Source organism: Scardinius erythrophthalmus (genome assembly GCF_964197995.2).
Source record: "Scardinius erythrophthalmus genome assembly, chromosome: 12".
NCBI classification, from domain to species: domain Eukaryota; kingdom Metazoa; phylum Chordata; class Actinopteri; order Cypriniformes; family Leuciscidae; genus Scardinius; species Scardinius erythrophthalmus.
In genome coordinates, this window is record NC_138232.1 from 31,935,203 (window position 1) to 31,956,880 (window position 21,678).

Here is a 21,678-nt window from a genome sequence, read left to right on the forward strand (position 1 = left end):
CTATAAAAATAGCATGTGTACTGGCTCACAGTTTTTAATGTGATCTACTTTAAGGGTTATGAGGATGGCAGGTCAAGGTTTCCCTTTGGTGAGTTGAGAATTAATCTGATTTGTCATTTTCCAATCCATATCACATTCCAGTTTAGTATAACATGAATACAGTGGCGTGCACAGACCTCCTCCGGGACAGGGGCGGAAGGACCAAAAAGGGCACTTTTTAAAAAAAAACATTTATTTTTTAAATAAATCACCTGTATTTAAAGCAGTCTGTCTGTTGTGTTTTTATATATTTTAATGACTTCCTCACAATTATTTGGAATATCTCGCTCGATGGAGAGCAGCAGTAGGTCAGAGAGCCTCTCTTCATTACCAATGAAAAGATGTTGATACAATTAGAATGCATAACACATCAAACAAAAATAGGGAAATTATGATAATATTACTAAATATTATTTACTTTACCAAACAAAACAGAGAATCAAGTAGGTAATTATGAGGAATTCATGTTTAGTTATGTTGATGTTATACATTTTATGTATGTATTCATTAAAGTGTTAGCTATCATGAAATCAGTAATGCTTTACAATAAGGTTTCAATACAATACAATACATTTTGAGACATGGTGCATAGGCAAAAATAAATAGACAAGCAAACAATTATTCATAATTATACCCCCCCCCCCCCAATTTTATATTGCCTCTGCATGAATATGTATTTAAGAATAGTTGTTTGTGATGAATCAGTATGCACTTATTCGAAAGGAATGTAAATCTTCTGAAGAATGTGTAAGTTGCTTTTGGAACAGCTGCTAACTGAATAGATGTAAATATATCTCAAATTTCATTACTTCAGCTATCAAAGGGGACAAGGGTGAAAGAGGAGCATCTGGCATCCCTGGCTTGCCAGGTATGATTTATTGAAGCATCCAGACTTTTTATAGGATATTCAGAGAAGTGAATATTATCTTTGTTTTGTTTTTTTACTGTGAAATGTGACGTGACTGTCATCGTTATCTGCCGTAGGTCTCACTACCACCTTTGACATTTATACGTTTAAGGTATGATGTTCCTTTACACAAGTTTTCTGTTTACATGTAGTACTGTTTTGCTGAAAATGTGCAGCACATGGAAAATGTACTGTATTATGTAATATGTTATGCTGTAGCATGAGATGAAAGGTGAGCATGGTCCTAAAGGGGAGAAGGGAGAACCAGGAGGAGGTTTCTACGACCCTCGTCATGGTGGATTACAAGGTCCACCTGGAAGACCTGGACCACCGGTGACATAGCACAGACATGAAATGATTCCTCTCAGATTCTGAGTTTACCTTTGTTTCTTCTTATCGTCTAAAGTGGCTTACTTGACTAAATGTTAATTTCGTTATAGGGCCCTAGAGGTGAATCTATTAGTGGACCTCCAGGACCCCCTGGGGCTTCTGGAGCCCCAGGAATTGGTTATGAGGGTCGCCCAGGTAGTCCTGGCCCACCAGGTCCACCTGGACCACCAGGATCATTGCTGCCAGGAGCATACAGACCCTCACAAAGTAAGGAATCCGCACTGCTACTCATCACATAAAATATCTTTTGGATTCCCATGGATGCAGATTTGAATCTGACCTGCTTCATGTCCTGATCTCATTTCTTGTCTCTCCCTTTTCAAGTCTTCTCTCTTGCTGTCCTGTCCATTAAATGCAAAAGCTCATAAATAAATAAAAAACAACTTTTTCATTTTAACAACTTGATCCTTTAGCAATCAGTATTCCTGGGCCACCTGGACCACCTGGACCTCCTGGACCCCCTGGACATTTATCTCGTGTGAGTTTTCACCACAGAAACACTGCTTGCTGTCAGTGGGCACACTGATGTAAAGTTATTGAGAAGTAATGGTTATTGTCTAAAAGTCCAAAAAAAAATTTAAACCAAAGAAAAACTCCAAGGCACTCTCCTGGAATGTTAAAAATGCCTTTATTTTATGGCATAGTCAAAAAAGACCTTTAAAATGACTCCAACGCATTTCAGCACACTGGCCTTCGTCAGGGAATCAAACAGCTGTGAAGGATTACAGGTGTCTTTATAGTGGAAAAACCCCAATGATCAACTCCTCCCACTAGAAACAAAACTACAAAAAACTACAAACATGGGTGTCTGATACAACATGTCACCATAATAGCATTTAGAAAAAAAAAAAAAAATCACATAAACATTGGTGGAAGTAATTAATGTCAAATCTACAAAAGACTTTACAGAAAAAACGTGAAATCTAGCTCATCATTCAAACCCGGATATTTGGTGGCCTGTAATTTAAAAATCCAGAAAGCCTCCCTTTGATTGAGTTGGTGCTGTCTATCACCTTTTCTTATCGAAATGGGGATATGATCAATTCCATAGGCTTGTAAAGTTGATGGGTTACTGTTATGCTGCAGGAAATGCTTGGCCATAGGATAGTTAATATTACTCATACGAATGGCATATTTGTGTTCTGCCAATCTATCCTGAAAGCGTCTTTTTGTTCTACCAATGTAAAAGACTTTACACTCTGGGCATTCCAACTTGTAAATAACAAATGTGGTTTTACAGTTTATAAAATGATTGATAGTGTACTCTTTCTGAGAGATACAGTCTTTAAAAGTTTTGGTCTGGACAACACTAGTACAGTGATTACAGTGATGACATTTGTAGGACCCCTTTGGTTTAGTTTTCAACCAAGTTTGTTGGTCATTTGGTTAAAGATGACTATGAACTAATTTGTCTTGTAAAGTTGGACATCTCCTGAAACTGATTAAAGGTGGTTCCTTAAAAATCTCCCTTAGTGTTGTATAACTCTGAATGATACTCCAATTGTTCTTAACTATCTGTTTGATTCTTTCTGCCTCTGTGCTATATGCTGTCGCAAAAACAACTCTATCATTTTTCAGTGTGGGACCACTTCTGTTTTTTAAATAGAGATGGTCTGTCCCGACTTCTAGCTTTTGTATAAGCTGTCTGAATGGTAGCGTTTTTATAACCCCGTGCCTGGAAACGTGCCACCATGTCCTCTGATCTGGTCTTAAAGTCATTTTCCTGGTCACAAATCCGTCGCACTCGTTGGAACTGCCGTAATGGAATATTCTCTTTTAGCCTCTTAGGGTGGAAACTTTTTGCATGGAGGATGGTGTTTCTGTCTGTTGGTTTTCTATATAAAGATGTATGTAAGGTACCTTGACTGTCTTTATATATAAAAAGATCTAGGAAGTTTATGCTTTCTTTACTGTAACAAAGATCCAGCTTAATATTCGGACTCGTATTGTTCAGAAACCTGTGAAAAGCTTGTAGTTCATTTTCAGATCCCGACCAAACTAGACAGATATCATCAATATATCTTCCCCACCAAACAATTTGGCTTAAGAAATGGTTCCTACTATTACTGAACACAAAATCTTCTTCCCATTTACCTAGATAGAGGCCAGCATAAGAGGGGCTATAACAAGCCCCCATAGCACAACCTTTAATCTGTTTGAACAGTTTATCTTGAAATATGTATATATTATTGGTTAAAGACCATCGCGTCAAAACAAGTAGAAAATCATTAGGAGGCATTTCAGACTCCGGTCGAGCATTCATAAAAAATCTTAGTGCTGACAAACCCTGTTCATGATCAGTGGTTGTATATAGTGACTCAACATCCATAGTGGCTAGAATTATATCTCTATCAATATTTTTCAGTTCCTCAATCTTATTCAAAACATCTATAGTATCCTGTAGATATGCAGGTAGTGAGGACAAAAGAGGTTTGATAAAATAATCCACATATTTTGATATTGGCTCAATAAGACTCTCATTGCCTGATATATATCTACTCTACCCTTTCCAAAGAGCACCTCTACTAGGATAAGTGAATCCAGGAAGCGCTCCTGCTCTACATGTTTTAAGTCCAAAAATAATTATTCTATGGACTGTCACTACATCAATATGGCACTATTAAAAAAAAGTTATAAATAACATCAAAACATCTCTAATGCACATATGTAATCTGTCACTTCTAAATGGCTGTGTTCCCAGGAAAATGAAAATTGCAAAAGTTATTCCACTATTCACAAATGGAAATAAGCATAATTTTACCAATTATAGACCAATTTCATTGCTTCCTCAACTTTTCAAAAATCTTAGAAAAAATATTTAATATTCGATTAGAAAAATTGGTTGAAAAATATAAACTGATTAATGAAAGTCAGTATGGATTCAGAAGCAAAAGATCTACATCAATGGCTATAATTGATACAACAAAAGAATTATCAAATGCATTGGACAATGAAAAAATTCTCATTGGAATATTTATTGATCTGAAATAAGCCTTTGACAATCAATCACGCAATACTACTCAAGAAACTAGAAAGGTATGGGATACGAGGTGTGGCTGGAAACTGGGTAAAAAGCTACTTAAAGGAACACTCCACCGTTTTTTCATATTAAAGTATGTTTTTCCCTTAACTAAGACGAGTTGATACATACCTCTCTCGTCTCAGTGCGTGCACTCAATCGCTCTGGCGCGCGGCGACACTTTGATAGCACTTAGCTTAGCCCAGTTCATTCATTAGGATCCAAACAGAGATGAAGTTAGAAGTGACCAAACACCTCCACGTTTTCCCTATTTAAATACAGTTACACGAGTAGTTACACGACCAAGTATGGTGACACAAAATAAAACGGATAACTATAATGTATGGCGGAATAGCACTTGGGAGCACTTCGCTCCCAAGTGCTATTCCGCAATACATTATAGTTACCCTGAAGGAGGGAATGGGAGACGTAACGTCGCTTTCAGGGAACGAGGGTTACATTAGTAACCGAGACGTTCCCTTTCAGTCGCTCACGTTCGACGTAACGTCGACGTGACGACGTAATTGGGATCCCATGGAAAACGCCACAGTTGCTGCCACATCCAGCGCCCTACGCAAGACTCTCAGACCCCTAACTGCTGGGGCGGAAGACCTGTGTAGAGGGAGTTCAACTGCTGTTCCATTATACCCCACACAGTGGAACTCTTGGATAACACTGGGAAGCGTATCTTTCCAGGGGAAAGGACGCTGCGGAGCCACATCCTGCCCGAAGGGAGGTAACGTGGAGAATACACATATGGACTGGCCGAAGGGGCAGTGCAACATATGGAATGTCACTAGGGTGGCTCCAGCCCAAAGGGGGAGGCTACACTGGACAGTGACGGTAGAGCAGACTCTGCCGAGGGAAAGACACGGGCTCACCGCAGGAAGGGAGTGGTGCAGCAAGCCGACACTAGAGTGGGAACTTCGGTGTTACCGGCTAGTTGAAGCGAGCACACAGGAAGAAACCAGCTCAACACGTAGGCTATAAAACCTAGCGAACATGTTAGGTGTTGCCCAGCCCGCAGCTCTACATATGTCTGTCAGCAAGGCACCATGTGCCAGCGCCCAGGAAGAAGCGACACCACTAGTGGAGTGGGCTTTCAACCCGGGCGGGCAGGGCACGCCTTGGGCTTCGTAAGCCAAGGCGATGGCATCCAATATCCAGTGGGCCATCCTCTGCTTGGAGACAGCCTTTCCCTTCTGCTTGCCTCGGTAACAGACGACGAGCTGATCTGAGGTCCAGAGGCTATGTGTTCTGTCCACGTACAGACGAAGAGCGTGGACGGGACAGAGAAAAGCCAGGGCTGGGTCTGCCTCCTCCGAAGGCAGCGCTTGCAGGTTCACTACCTGGTCCCGGAAGGGAGCGGTAGGAACCTTGGGCACGTATCCGGGCCGGGGTCTCAGGATCACGTGAGAGTTATCCGGGCCGAATTCTAGGCACGATTCGTCGACCGAAAATGCATGCAGGTCCCCTACCCTCTTGATAGAGGCCATTGCAACCAGGAGTACTGTTTTACAGGACAGGATTTTTAACTCAGCTGATTGCAGAGGCTCAAAGGGTGGTCTCTGAAGTGCCGAAAGGACCAGAGACAAATCCCAAGAGGGTAAAGAGAGTGGGCGAGGAGGATTCAGTCTCCTCGCTCCCCTCAGGAACCTGACGATCAGGTCGTGCCTTCCCAAAGACTTACCATCAACAGCATCGTGATGTGCGGCAATAGCGACAACATACACTTTCACTTTAAGGGTAGAGGGAGACTCGCTCCAGCCCTTCTTGCAGGAAGGAAAGCACGGCTCTGATCGAGCAAGATCGGGGGTTCTCCTCGTGAGAGGAGCACCAGTCAATGAACAGGTTCCACTTCAACGCATGGAGGCGCCTTGTAGAGGGGGCTCTAGTGGAAGTGGTGGTGTCAACTACCGCAGGGGGTAGGTCACCTAGAACCTCCGTGTCCCGTCCAGGGACCAGACATGGAGTTTCCAGAGGTCTGGACGCGGGTGCCATAGGGTGCCCCGTCTCTGAGAGAGCAGGTCCTCTCTCAGAGGGATGGGCCAGGGAGGGGCTGTCGCGAGGAGCACTAGTTCCAGGAACCAGGTCCGGTTGGGCCAATACGGCGCAACTAGCAAGACCTGCTCCTCGTCCTCCCTGACTTTGCACAAGGTCTGTGCAAGAAGGCTCACCGGGGGGGAACGCATACTTGCGTAGGCCCCGGGGCCAGTTGTGTGCCAGAGCATCCGTGCCGAGGGTCCCCTCGGTCAGGGAATAGAACAACTGGCAGTGAGACGTGTCCGGGGCGGCAAACAGATCTACCTGTGCGGTCCCGAAGCGCCTGAAAATCAGCTGGACCACCTGGGGATGGAGTCGCCATTCTCCCGGTAGCACGTAACCACGGCTGCAGATGCCATATGCCATATGCCACAGGAGCCTCTGAAAAAGTTTCAGTGGTGCCGCTGTTCTGCGTCTGTGTGCGCTCACGCAGTTCAACACTGACTGGACACGGGCCTCGGTGAGGCACGCTGTCATGTTGATCGAGTCCAACTCCATACCGAGAAAAGAGATCCTCTGCCCGGGGGTGAGTTTGCTCTTTTCCCAGTTGACCCGAAGCCTTAGGTGGCTGAGGTGACTGAGCACCATGTCCCTGTGTTCGCACAACTGCTCTCTCGACTGGGCCAGAATAAGCCACGCTCGCACATGGGAGCAATGGCCGCCTCCGCGACTTTCCTGAAGACACAGGGCGACAGGGCCAGCCCGAAGGGTAAGACCTTGTACTGATATGCCCGCCCCGCATCTTGAACGGTAGCCTGTGAAGGGACCGGTTCAGGACGCGCAGGTCCAAGATTGGTCGTAACCCACCACCTTTCTTGGGTACAATGAAGTACGGGCTGTAGAAGCCGGTCTTCATATCTGCTGGAGGGACCGGCTCAATCGCGTCCTTCGCCAGTAGGCCTGCGATATCTGCCCTGAGCACAGGGCCCTTGAAAGTAGGGGGACGCCAGGCGAACTGAATCGCATAGCCGAGTCTGATGATACGGATGAGCCAGCTAGACAGGCTGGGAAGCAATAACCAGGCTCCCAGAGACAGAGCAAGCGGGACCAACGGCACCACAGATGTACCCGGGGTGGGGCAGCGCGGCGGAATGCAGGGACCCGACTCGGACGGCACAGCGGCCCGAAGTGGGGTCTGAGTGTGTGGTGCAGCATATACCTGCTTCCGTTGAAGGGCAGAGTGAGCGTGCGGAGGCATCAGTGCGTCCGTGACACAGCCACTGCTGCCCGCTGGCGATGAAAGAGGGGCTCGGGAGTGACAAGGCATGGCGGTGTCGTCGTGGGGCCCAGAGGTTTCATAAATTGCTCTATTTTTTGAAAACGTGGGTACCACTGACAAAAAGAAAAGGAAACAAAAGATTCTCCGCCCGGCCCTCCACCGGGGGAAGGAGTGGCACCTTCGCCATCTCCTGAAGAGCAACTTGATCCACCTCTGGGCCGCCCGTCTCAGGGTCGTTTGCACCGTCACTTGTAGGGCCCTATAAAATCCGTTTTATTTTTTCCCAAATTCCGTTTTATTTTTTCCCAAATTCCGTTTTTTCCGTTTTAATTTTTGCAAATTCCGTTTTTTCCATTTTAATTTTTGGGAATTCAGTTTTTTTTTTACCCTTTACTGTTATTTTAGTCGTAAAAAAGAGTGTTTTTAATGTTAATGATTAAAATGTACACAAATAAAATAGGAATGACCCTAAATTTATTGAGGTAACAAACAAAATTCTCATTTTAAGAGGTGTTAAATGTGGTTTGGTTTGTTTACATTAGTGAATTTATTAGGCTAACTAACATGAACCAGGAGCAATACATTTGTTACTGTATTTATTAATCTTAGTTAACCCTAACCCTGTATTTTTATTATGTTACTTCACACATTGCATTAAGCTAACTAATGTTAACAAATACAACTTTTCATTTAAATAATGTAGGCTACTAAATGGTGAAATTAACATTAATAAAGATTAATAAATGCTGTAGAAGTGCAGTTTATTAATAGTTAATGTTAACTGATCTAGTTAACTAGAGTTTAATAAATGGAAGCTTATTGTAAAGTGTTACCGATTTTGTTATAGGCCTACACCGAACCGATTCAGTGTTGGACAGATCAGTTGTTTTAACCATTCATTAAAGTGAATCGGTTCAAAGGAGTCATTAGTTCGCGAATCGGACGTATCATTAGCAGACTTGTACGCGTTGTGTGATTATCCCGGCAGTTAGGACATCGCGCAAGATTTGTCAACACAGAAAACATTTCATCATTGGATAGGTTTTGTTTAGTTTATTGTAAGTGTTTTTTATGTCAGCTGAATGGGCGGAACGCTTTTCAGAGAAGAAGGCAAGGTTAAAATAGTTTTTTTTTGCACAATTCACACACAGCGGTAGCCTAATTCAGGAAAAAAATATCCGAATGCTCCACGTGAAACTTCGTTCTTCCGATCTTTTACCATTGTGTCAATTCTCAATTGATTTAGATAAATAAGCGCGAGGGAGTGAGAGAGAGCAAGACAGTTTGAAGACGCGCGCGCGACGGAGTGAGAGAGAGCAAGAAGACGCGCGCGCGACCGGGCCTCTCTCGTTCTTTCAGTAATATGCGATTTTCCTCAGACATACGTTTTTCTCCCACACTAAAACAGAATTTTATTCCAAATATGTAAAATTCCGCGAAATTCCGCGTTGACACTAGATTCCGCGTTAATTTGCCAATTCCGCGATTCCGTCCGCGATTCCGTGATCGCGGAAATTATAGGGCCCTACACTTGCCTCCTGGTTTGGCAGCGGCCTGGACGGGCGGGTTCGGCTTCCTACGGCTTGCTCCACGCTGAGGCCTGGATGGTTGCTGCTGTTGGGGATTAGCAGGAGCGGAGGACGCCGCAGAAGGCCGACCTCGGCGATGAGTAGACGGAGGGTCTGCGGCCGGCGGACGGGTGGAAGCAGCAGTGGTCCACCAGGGCAGGATGTGCCGGATGGCCTCCGTCTGCTTCTGTGCGGCCGAGAACTGCTGGGCAAAGCTCTCGACCGCGTCGCCGAACAGCCCAACCTGGGAAAGAGGGGCATCCAGGAACCGATATTTATCGGTGTCCCTCATATCCGCCAGGTTGAGCCAAAGGTGGCGCTCCTGGACCACCAAGGTGGACATCGCCTGACCGACTGAACGTGCGGTTTCCTTCGTCCTTCGTTCCTTCCTCCCAGAGGAGCTCTGGGTCAGAACCACCCTCGTTCATGTCCATGAGCACCTGGGCCTGGTGGACCTGTAAGAGCGCCATGGCATGGAGGGCGGAAGCAGCCTGTCCACAGGCCTTGTAAGCCTTCTCCGTTAGACCGGACGAAAACTTACAGGCCTTGGAAGGGAGGCGTGGATTACCCCGCCAAGAGGAGGCGGACGCCGGACACAGTTGCATCGCGACTGCCCGCTCCACTGGGGGGATATCCACATACCCCTTAGCTGCCCCGCCGTCGAGGGTGGCAAGGGGGGAGGAGCCACTAAGACGGCTTTGGGCACTATACGGTGCCTTCCATGTCCTAGAAAGCTCATCATGCACCTCCAGAAAGAAAGGTACCGGGGTGGCGCACTGAGAACCAGCACGGCCCGCCCCGAGAAACCAATCGTCCAACCGAGAAGGTTCGGGACGTGATGGAGGGTTCCACGCAAGCCCAACCTTCTCGGTGGCCCGGGAAAGCATAGCCGGTGTGAATAAACACACAGGGGAAACGCCCACCGATACCGACACACACACAATACACAAACAGCAGTGCTGTGAAAACAGCAGTTGAGAGCTGCAATGCTCGCGGCCACCGCTGATCGCGCCGTCACACCAACACGAATGAGAGTCTTCTCGTTCTCAGTAAGCAGTCTGTAGGTTCAAAGTCAAACGAAAGCTCGGCTCCGAAGTGAACGACAATGTGTGCGTGCGCCCGCTTCCTGTTTATACCCGCGCTGCGGGGCGGGGACGCGATTCACGCACGCCAACGTTCATTGGCTCGTTCTGTAGACACTCGAAGTTGATAGGGCTCCCTGAAGTGATCCCAATTACGTCGTCACGTCGACGTCACGTCGAACGTGAGCGACTGAAAGGGAACTCACATTAGACACATGAAAACCAAAGTCTCCAAAAGCCTTGCAATAATATATACAGCCAAATACACTACGTACCCTGTATTGTTCCCTGACTCTACCATACTTAACTTACTGCGTTGAAGTATGGGGAAATAATATAAGTTATAACTCAGAACAGTCACTCCTAATCTTACAAAAAAAGGGCTAAATGTACCATACACGAGGCAGAATATCTTGAACACACAAATCCACTTTTTCTCAATTCAAAGTTATTAAAAATACAGGACCTTGTTAAATTCAACAAGGCACAATTCTTATTTAACCCTTAATCAGTGTTTGGGGTCATTATGACCCCACTGGACTTTTCTTTCATTTTTTAAAAATGTTACCTTCATCTCAGGGGCATGAAACTCTGGGACTTTTCCTAAATAACCTATCTAAACATGCACAAAAAAACTGGGCTTGATTTGGTTGTTCTAAAGGTGTGTAAAAAAAAATTTACCTTTTAAGGTGTTTGGGGTCAAAATGACCCCACATTGAAAATGAATGGGAAAATGAAAAAAATGACTTTTTTTTATTTTGTTTGTCAAAAAAATCAAATTAAATCCATTATAAATCTGAAAATTTCTACATATAAACCAAGGTCTGGTCCTAGAGCATAAATAAAAAGTAGAACGAACTTTCTATCTCATACACACACACACACAGACACACACAAACACATAAACAAACAAACAAATGTATGTTTTTGCAACAGAGAGCATTTTTACAGAATTTGGCAAATAAAATAAACAAAACTGGCATAAATCTAAAAAAAATTTACATTTAAATCAAGGTCTGGTCCTAGAGCATAAACCCAAAGTGGAACGAACTTTCTATCTCATACACACATACACACAAACGCACACAAACACACACAAACACACACAAACACACACATGTATGTCACTGCAACAGAAAGCATTTTTATAGAAATTGGCAAATAAAATAAATAAAACTGGCATAAATCTAAAAAAAATTTACATTTAAATCAAGGTCTGGTCCTAGAGCATAAACCCAAAGTGGAACAAACTTTCTATCTCATACACACACACACACAAACACACACAAACACACACATGTATGTCACTGCAACAGAGAGCATTTTTATAGAAATTGGCAAATAAAATAAATAAAACTGGCATAAATCTAAAAAAAATTTACATTTAAATCAAGGTCTGGTCCTAGAGCATAAACCCAAAGTGGAACAAACTTTCTATCTCATACACAAACACACACAAACACACACAAACACACACATGTATGTCACTGCAACAGAGCATTTTTATAGAAATTGGCAAATAAAATAAACAAAACTGGCATAAATCTAAAAAAAAATTACATTTAAATCAAGGTCTGGTCCTAGAGCATAAACCCAAAGTGGAACGAACTTTCTATCTCATACACAAACACACACAAACACACACAAACACACACATGTATGTCACTGTAACAGAGAGCATTTTTATAGAAATTGGCAAATAAAATAAACAAAACTGGCATAAATCTAAAAAAAATTAAATTTAAATCAAGGTCTGGTCCTAGAGCATAAACCCAAAGTGGAACGAACTTTCTATCTCATACACACACACACACACAAACACACACATGTATGTCACTGCAACAGAGAGCATTTGTATAGAAATTGGCAAATAAAATCAACTAAACTGGCATAAATCTGAAAAATGTCACATAAGCAACATGGAACAAGCTTGTTCCCACACACACACACACACACACACACACACACACACACACCAACACACACACACACACACACACACACACACACACACACACACACCAACACACACACACACAATCATGTCATAGTGGTGACTTGTAATGGTTCTGCAAATGTATATAATAATTTGATAATAATTATATAATTAATATTATATAATTATAATAATTAATTTGATAATAATAATAATTAGATTTTTTATGCATTTCAAAATGTTTAAATAAATATTCACATATATATATGTATATATATATCAAATTTGTGAGGAGAAGTGAAAATGAGTGAATGAATGGTTCTCTATGGCCCTCTATTGGATACATTTGGCCATTGCACTTTAATTCCTTTCCCATAAGAAATAAGTTTTTTCGACTAACCTTTAGATGGCAGTATTCCATCCCTAACACATAGAGCAATGCCCAAAAACCATTTATATTGAATTAATATCATTATTTAAGTGATTTTTTCTTTAAAAAATCATTTTTCATGAGCCAATTTATGGCCTAGTTATGTAATTGTGCAGTAAATAGGTAAAAAACTTCAAAATTTCCACAAAAACACAGCATAAATGTATAGTTGAGAAGTAAATAAAAAAAATGATATATAGTTTTCCATATAAAAATGTATATTTCCTTATGCAATCGCTCTTTAAAAGTTTGGGGTCAAAATGACCCCAAACACCTTAAGTGTTGTCCTTTTCAAACACTGATTAAGGGTTAAAAGGATCCTTCAGGATTTAGCATTAAGCGTTGTATTAGTAGAAAACCTATAGTATTTTCGAATTACCATGCTTTCCACCCTCATATCCCCCTGAGACAAGAGATTTATGTATTTTTTGTCTGGAAAAAATCCTCAGATGACGCAAAAATCGTCATTTTGCATCATCGGAGGATTTTCTGGCCAGAGGCTAAAGACTACAGCCAGTAGAAGGCGTTGTTCCGCATGTTTTCAGCCCGCCCATAGAGGGTTGGATCTCACTCACAGAATGTACACAGTGTCAGCCGTCTTTCTTTGGAAGCTAAGCTTGCAGGCTCTTGTTCTGTGGAATAGTAGGCAAAGCTGAATAGTAGGAGAAAGCTGAGTAAGTAGGGGTTACCATCCTCCTTTTCCCGGACTTGTCCGGCGGGCGAGATCGTTCAAAATGTACGGGATTCAGCTTTTGCGTTCTGCGGTCGCCATTCATTGTTTACATGCACACCTTTTGTTTCAATCTAACTGAATTCATTCCGATTGGTGAATCTGAATGTAGTGTTTACATGAACGCTAAACAAGTGATCGATTGATGTGCGTTTTACCATTGCTAAGAAAATTCCCGCTCCTCCGTGAGAGATGCGAGACCCGGTGTGTCTCAGTAATGACGCCACCGGCCTCGGGCCGTTCTCCCGCGGCCGTCAGCCTCGTCCTGTTAGCCACAGTAAACATAATGAATGAATGGCGACTGTAGAACACAAAAGCCGAATCCCGGACATTTTGGGAGATCTCTAAATCCCTGGCAAACTCATCACGTAGGCTAGCCTTGTTGTTTGTTTTCAACTGCGCTCCCTTACCGGTAGGCGTGGCCTCCTAAGGCAGCGAAGCAAGTGCATTCTGGGAGTTGTTGTCTTTCATCCACATAAGTCAAAAATACATTTTCTGGGTTTTCTCAGTCTAGAAAGCTCCAAATTAAAAAATTTCTTCACATTTCTTCTACTTAAATTACCTATTTTAAATACACATTCATCTTCCCAGAGGTGAAGTATCCCTTTAAAGCATTTCACAACCTATTACCCCCTAACATATAAAAGTTATTCACATAGAGAGAGCAGTTGTACAGTTTGAGGAGCTATGAGAACTTTTCAATACCAATGGTCAAAACCACTAGGAGGAGTTTCTGTGTGTCTATGCAGGGTTAAACTATGGAATAGTCTGGAGCTTGAACACAAACAATGTCAAAGCATTCACCAGTTTAAAGCACTCTATAAACAGAAGGTCTTGTCACAGTTCAAGGAGGGCGGGGCTTAATCGTCTGGTGATGTATTCATAGGCTGTGTTATCTTACCTTGTAGGTATTCTGATTACCATTGTTGGTATTACTATAATTGTTACCTGCGGTCACATATGGTGTGTATTTAAAATATGTTTGTGTTTTATCATATGTGTATATATATGTAATTGAGAGTTATGATAACGTTAACAATTAAGGAAGCAGCTACCTTTGTTTTTCTTTTAAATTGTAACAGACCAGGGTGGGTCTAAATAAGTCTGACTTCTTCCCACTTTTGATTGATTTATGTTGTTAAAGTAAGGTGAATTTACCTTGTTTTATAGATCGAATCAAATGTTTCTTTATTGTCTTTGTTATATGTCACTATATTGCTCGAAATAAAATTTCATTTCATTTCATTTCAACACCAACTTGTTTTCTGAGATAATTCATCTTTTCTAGTTTGTTGGTTTGTTTTCATTTCCTCAGGTTATGGTTTTGAGGTCTTTTGACGCCATGGCTGCATCAACTATTCAGTATCCAGAAGGCACGCTAATCTATGTAACAGACAAGAAAGAACTTTTTATGAGAGAAGAGGATGGTGTCAGAAAAGTCCTGGTAATTGTCTAGGCTTTAATATTTTTTTTCTCCATCATGTAAGAAGAGTACAAACTTAAAGCCCAAAGTATACTTTACTTGTCCATGTTCCAAAAAATGTATGTGATAAACACAACCATCCACCCTCAATGTCAAAGCAGCATACTTTGAAAGACTTGTGCACTCAAATGTGAGCTAGACGGAGCAAAATGCAGAGAATTAAGTATAAAGGGCCTTTCAAATAGATTTAGATTTAGAAAATAGAAAATATTAATCTCTGCAGATTGATTGTGCATTTCCCATTCAGTGGGCATTTTCAAACCAACAGGCAAAGCAGGTATAGTGGTTTAAAATGCCCATCAGATTGAAAATGTCCACTGAAACACCCATTTTGGTTCTGCAGAGACAAGTATCAAATAGAAGGGTCTGTTAGGTGCGCCAAATGCATCCATCCACTGTTGTGGCTGATGGAGTATACTTTGAAAGGCTTGCATGCTCAACTGTGTATAAGTTGGAAGACATAAAACAAAATATAAAGGGTTAGTATACCCAAAAATTATTCACCCAGATGTCATTCCAAACTCACAAGTCCTTTGTTCATCTTTGGAACACAAATTAAGATATTTTTCATGAAATCTGAGAGGTTTTTGAACCCAGAGCAGCGCTTCCAGGTTCTACATCAGAGCGCCAGCTCATTATTGGCCAGCTCCTGCATCAGAAGCACACGCATGCGTCGTGGTGCTCACGTAAATTGCTTTGACCAATAATGAGCCGGTATTCTGACGTAGAACCTGGAAGCGCTTCACTGTGTTTACTACATGAACAGCATAGGAGAATGATGTTGAAGAGTAAAGATTGTTGAATAAAGTTGTTTTTTTTCGTTGCTTCATATCATTAAGGTTGAACCACTGGAGTCACATGGACTATTTTAACGATGTATTTACTACCTTTTTGGGCCTTGAAAGTTGCAATGACGTTACTGCCTATGACTGGTTCAAAAACCTCTCGAATTTCATCAAAAATATCTTAATTTGTGTTCCAATGAAAGATGAAAGAAGGTCTTGCGGGTTAGGAGCAACATTAGGGTGAGTAATTAATGACAGACTTGTTTTTTTTTTTTGTTTTTTTTTCAGAACATTTTTGGGTGAACTAACCCTTTAAGAACAGGAAACAGTCTTGCATATTATATTTCCCTTATTCCATAGCATCACATTTGCACTTTTTATTAAATTAGTATTTAATCTGTTTGTGCCATTAGCTGCATTAGCCCTGTGGTTTAATACCTGACATGTATCCTTTTTGTAATTTTCCAAGAATCTATTTGCTGAGAACCTAAAAATCTCTGATGTATCTGGTTGTTTCTTTTCAGCTTGGAGAATATACCCCTTTCCACCGGGGTCTGGTAAGTAACAGAGTAATTAATCAACCTTAACTTCCTTTGCCCATATGCATTTGACTAACAAGTAGTGTAACAATTTAAGCCATGAGTAAATGTGCGGTCACGTTAGCAAAAAAAAATCTACATTTCAAGGGCAAAAAAGGTCAATTGGCAATGGTTGATTTATGCAGTTTTGAACTTTGGTAGCTTCCGATTGTCTGATTTGATTTCTGCATGCCTGTAACTGTGCGTGTCTTGTTATTAAACAAGCTAACAAGCTTTAATATTAATAATTTGCATAGGCGCATTGTACTAATGGCTCTTACAGCTGCTAAAAAGATGATTGTATTGAGATGGAAACCTGATAATTCACTTCTGTATAACATTGGATCCTTACATTTCTGGATGTGATACTTCCAGAGCTATCTGGAGTGCTCGAGTTAATGGTGCAAATTGGTGTAGTTGGCACACTAATGCAGTCACTGAAAGATTGGTTGAGGTGATGAAAGTGTAGCGATGCATGAAGTAAAACTCACATAGAATTCACTTTCAAACTAAGCAGCTTTTTGTAGGTCGACATGGCACAATTTTGACCAACTTCAAAATCTGCATGGGAAACTTTTCCACTCTCATGCTAAACTTCTGATCACGTGGATTCCTGTTGAAATGAATGGATTTCACCCACACAATTTTGCCAGGCAATGGTAAAGGTGACTGTACATTTTGGCAATGGTAAATGTGACCGCATTTTTCTCCTTGTTTTTTTTTTTTTTTTTTTTTTTTGCACGGTTGGTTTCTAGGATAAACAGATGGAAGCAGTGGAGCCTCCACAAGTGGTTCACTACTCTCAAGACTACCCCACTACCTCTCGCCCAAGAGCCCCTCCACAACCAGAAGCCCTGTATCCTGTGCCACATGATCCCAGATACCAGCCATCATATGACCCATACCACAGACATACAGATCCACACTCCTTTTCTCCAACTGATCCACGATACTCGCCATCAGTCGACCCAATTTACCAGCACTATCCTGATTCCAGAAAGCACATTCACGGCAGCCACCTGGATCAGTCTGGCTATCCTGACAGAAGATATGAACGTACGCATCACCTCAGGCCTGTCATTGAAGAAGCCAAGCTTCCAGCTCACACACACACAGCAGGACATGCAGTAAGCACCTCATCATTTTTTATGAGGAATAATTGTTTGCTTGTCTATTTATTTTTGCCTATGCACCATGAGGAATGTCTAACAAATTATACTAGGAAGTAATTTCCATCAAACTGTAAACAATCATCAATTGCTAATGGATTTCTGAAAGGCTTGCTTAATAAGCATTCAAAAAATGTATTTGTAAAATAATGTAGAGTAAAACACGGTGACATTATTCTACTCTTGCCTCAAGGTAAAAAAAAGTTGACAATTTAGCAGCATTTTCACCAATTTTAACATATACTATTGTATACTACATAAATGGGAAGACCACAAATAAGTCCATAGTGTAATTTTAATATAAGTACAAATGCAACATACGCTAACTGAATATCCCTAGTTTTATTTAGTGAATAATATTGGGATACCAGATCACATATGCGATACCAGATCACAAGGGAAAAGCCAAGAATTCATAACACAATCCCACAGAAATTCTTTAAAATACATTAAAATACTAATCCTTACATTATTTTACTGAGGTACACTACCAAAAAGTTTCAAAAGTTTGGAGTCAGTAATATATTTTTTTTTAAATTAGTACTTTCATTCAGCAAGGTTAAATTATGTTTATAGGTTATATTAAAGGTTAAAGGGGTGGTTAATTATGATTTCACTTTTCTAACTTTAGTTAGTGTGTAATGTTGCTGTTTGAGCATAATCAACATCTGCAAAGTCACAACGTTTAAAGTTCAAAGCAAAGGAAGATATTTGCTTTTAAAGAAATTGTTTTAAGGACTACAACAAACGGCTGGTAGGGACAACACGACATTCCTCCCGGGTTAGTGACATCACTAACCCTAAAATTTACATAAACCCTGCCCCCGGGAACATGCAGTCCATGTTGAGAAGAGGAAGAGTTGTTGTAGTAAAGCACATTTGTGAGTCTGCTCAAGTTGTCGCATCTGTCTTTTCACATGCAATACAGTACGTAACACAAATGCCATAGCATGTCACTCTGTAGGCATCTTACAACCAGGGCCGGATTATCCATAGACGGGATTGGGCGAGTGCCCTGGAGCACCAGCCAATAGGGGGGCACCAAGTGATTAAGATCATGACTAGACTTTAAAATATTTTTCATGTTTTGTATATATATTATTTTGCTGGAAGAGATGCAGATACAAAATGAACAGTTAATGATACAATATATACAGAGAGAATATTAATTATATCTTTAAAGAATTGACCGTTCGATAAACCCCGCCCTCGAACGGTCCTCGTCCAATCCTAGCTCAGCAACTGTAACTAAGGAGAAGGACCCCCGTGACTGTCAAACATTGCGATTTTCAGCAAGATGGTGAAACGATGCGCCTATGGCACCTGCAAGTCTGACACCAGGTACCGCAAAAGTTTATAGGGAGGGGTCGTTTTTTTCGCCTTTCCAAAGCCCAAGATCCAAGAGGAAAGATGCCGACAATGGATTAAGACAACCCCGACAACCTCACTCATGGGCGTCAGTTTGGTTTGAAATGTGCTGGGGACAGAGACGCATTCGGAAGTGCATTTTCAGAAGTGCTGGGTATAATGACGCATTATTTATTTTTTTCTCTTTCGCGCAGGTCATGTTTTGAAGCTTAATGTAGCTTAATGTAAATAAATAAAAATGTATACAAAAATGTGATGTCCAACTCGTTTTATGAATAAGAAAGCCTTAAGTTTTCAAAAAGCATTAGACATCTCTGACCCACTAATCTACTTCATAAGTAGCCTACCATGCTGACAATATGACATGACGTGGTTTAACAATGATTATCAAATTTCACTCTCATATTGCTCCTCATAACCACTGAAAACGGTCAAAAAATCGAACCAAAAGTCCAGGTTAAAGTTAAGGACGTTATCTGACATTAAGCGTTTCTGCTTCACATTTTCAGCAGGGGTTGTGGGTTGGGCTGTGGGTTGACTCCACACGGTTCTCGTGGGGTTTATACTAACGTGAAAAAGCTTTACGTGGCTTAAACAACGATCACCAAATTTCTCTCTCATATTGGGGGGGGCACTTCAAATGTTGTCACCCAGGGGCACTACACGGTGTTAATCCGGGCCTGCTTACAACAGATCCCACATGAGCGATTTTATAGATTATCATGATAGAATATGCTAATCCATAACTTGAAGATAGTTAACTCCATATCAGCAACATAAATTCATCAACTAACCATTCAGAAACATGTTGTCACTTCTTCTTGAGTCTCTCCATCATTGTCCGACTCCAGTTTAAACATAAGAGGCAGAACAGTTTCTGACATTTTAGTGCTTATCTACATGAGGTAATCGGAGCTGCTAACACACGAATTCTTGAAGCTCCGCCCTCTGTGCTGGGAGCAGCAGCTCATTTGCATTTAAAGGGACATGCACAAAACGACACGTTTTTACTGACCCTCAAAAAGGGACCATTTTAACATGCTGTAAAAAATATCTGTGGGGTATTTTGAGCTAAAACTTCACATACACATTCTGGGGACAACAGAGACTTGTTTTACATATTGTAAAAAGGGGCATTATACCACCAAAATATTAAATTATTGAGTAATGACGGCTGAAAATTCACCTTTTCCATCACAGGAATAAAAAATTTTTTGTTTTGTTTTTATATGTAACTCTTACATACTGACGTAGTTACATGTTACTATACTTACTATAATAAAAACAATAATTACGCATAATTACAAGTAACTAACCCTAAACCAAAACCTAACCATAACACTATAGTAAGTACATGTAGTTAATTAATATTACTCACTTATTTGAGTAAGTACAATTTAATTACGTCACCTTAAAATAAAGTTTAACCGACAAGTAGATTAACATAGAAAATAGTTTGTATGTAATAATAATGTTTTAAATTGTAATAATATTTTTTATATATAAAAAATATATATATATTTTGATCAAGAGAATCAAAGGTGATTTTTTTTTTAAATCACCAACACCAAACTTTTGAATGGTAGCATAAAAAAAAAATAGAGCATGACAGAAAATGTACAAACCATTATTTAAAGTGATGGATCAGAACTATTTGTAGCAACCTTTTCATTTCAAATGATTTGTTTCAGTCTTCAACTAGTATTAATTGTCACATTTATTTAGGCCTATATAGTGCTTTATACAAATACAGAACATTTCAAAGCAGCCGAGTAATAAACAAAAAAATAGTAATAATGTTGCAAAGTTCTTTAATTATGAAATTAATACAATTTCATCTGTAAAGCAGCAAAAAACAATAGTGTCATTATTAAGCTCAATTTAATTCAATGTTGATTCAGTTTAGTTCAATTCAACTAACAAGCAGCTCTACCGAAGATAATATTGTCATTATTCAACTATAGGTCAGTTAAGCGTAACATTAAAAAAATAATAATAATTCAAGCATGTATTTTACACAAACAAACAAAAATAATAATTCAATTCACATTTATTTGTATAAAGCGCTTTTCACAATACACATCGTTTCAAAGCAGCTTTAGAGAAAATGCATGAGTCCACATTACAATTTAGTGTGATCTGTTATCAGAGGTATAACTGTCTAAGTTATGTATTTCAGAAATGTACATATACAAATCACAGTTAGCTAAAAAATACAAACAATGTAATAAGTTAAGGCAGAAACAATGAGCTTATTGAAGTAATAAATACTTGATTGTTAACAAATGATAATGACATAGAAAATTGTAGCATTGGTGCATAATTGGGAATTTGTTAACAATAGAAAGTGCTGAAGGTCAGCTGATGTCCTTTTATATAATCTATATTGTTTGTAATATAAACTTATTGTCAAGGTATCTTATAATAACTATCTGTTTTGTCATCCTAGCTGCACCTGATTGCTCTCAACTCCCCCCAACGGGGCGACATGCGTGATATTAGAGGTGTAGACCACCAGTGCTTCTTACAGGCCCAAGCAATTGGGCTCAAAGGAACATTCAGGGCCTTTCTGTCATCCCGGTTACAGGATCTACACAGTATTGTTCGAAAGCATGACAGGGATCGGCTTCCTATAGTAAATCTTCAAGTAAGATCCTTCATTTGTCACAAAAGCTTTTTTTTTTTTTTTTTTTTTACAGTTAATACTGTTGACTTTTATAAAGCTGTTTAATATCTTCACCACAGGATGAGGAATTATTCAGCAACTGGGAGTCTATCTTTAGTGACTCTGAGGGCAGGTTGAATGATGATGTGCGCATCTATTCGTTTGACGGTCGAGATGTTCTCAATGATGATGACTGGTAAGGGGGTCTAAGACATATTCCTTAACAACTAGAACCTTAACAGAAATGATTAACCTGGCATTTTTGTT

At 40.7% G+C, this 21,678-nt stretch overlaps 1 protein-coding gene across 4 annotated transcripts in view; it reads left to right on the forward strand.

The window, feature by feature from the left end:
- Window positions 1-21,678, forward strand: part of col18a1b (collagen type XVIII alpha 1 chain b) — a 164,203-nt gene that overhangs the window by 140,468 nt on the left and 2,057 nt on the right. For all 4 annotated transcript variants that reach the window (XM_081380997.1, XM_081380994.1, XM_081380996.1 and 1 more), the window contains 11 exons: window positions 55-88; window positions 854-907; window positions 1,024-1,058; window positions 1,166-1,279; window positions 1,387-1,543; window positions 1,750-1,814; window positions 14,679-14,807; window positions 16,156-16,188; window positions 16,965-17,336; window positions 21,196-21,393; window positions 21,492-21,607. In XM_081380997.1, coding sequence (XP_081237123.1) covers window positions 55-88; window positions 854-907; window positions 1,024-1,058; window positions 1,166-1,279; window positions 1,387-1,543; window positions 1,750-1,814; window positions 14,679-14,807; window positions 16,156-16,188; window positions 16,965-17,336; window positions 21,196-21,393; window positions 21,492-21,607 — 1,307 coding nt within the window. The remainder of the gene's footprint in view (window positions 1-54; window positions 89-853; window positions 908-1,023; window positions 1,059-1,165; window positions 1,280-1,386; window positions 1,544-1,749; window positions 1,815-14,678; window positions 14,808-16,155; window positions 16,189-16,964; window positions 17,337-21,195; window positions 21,394-21,491; window positions 21,608-21,678) is intronic.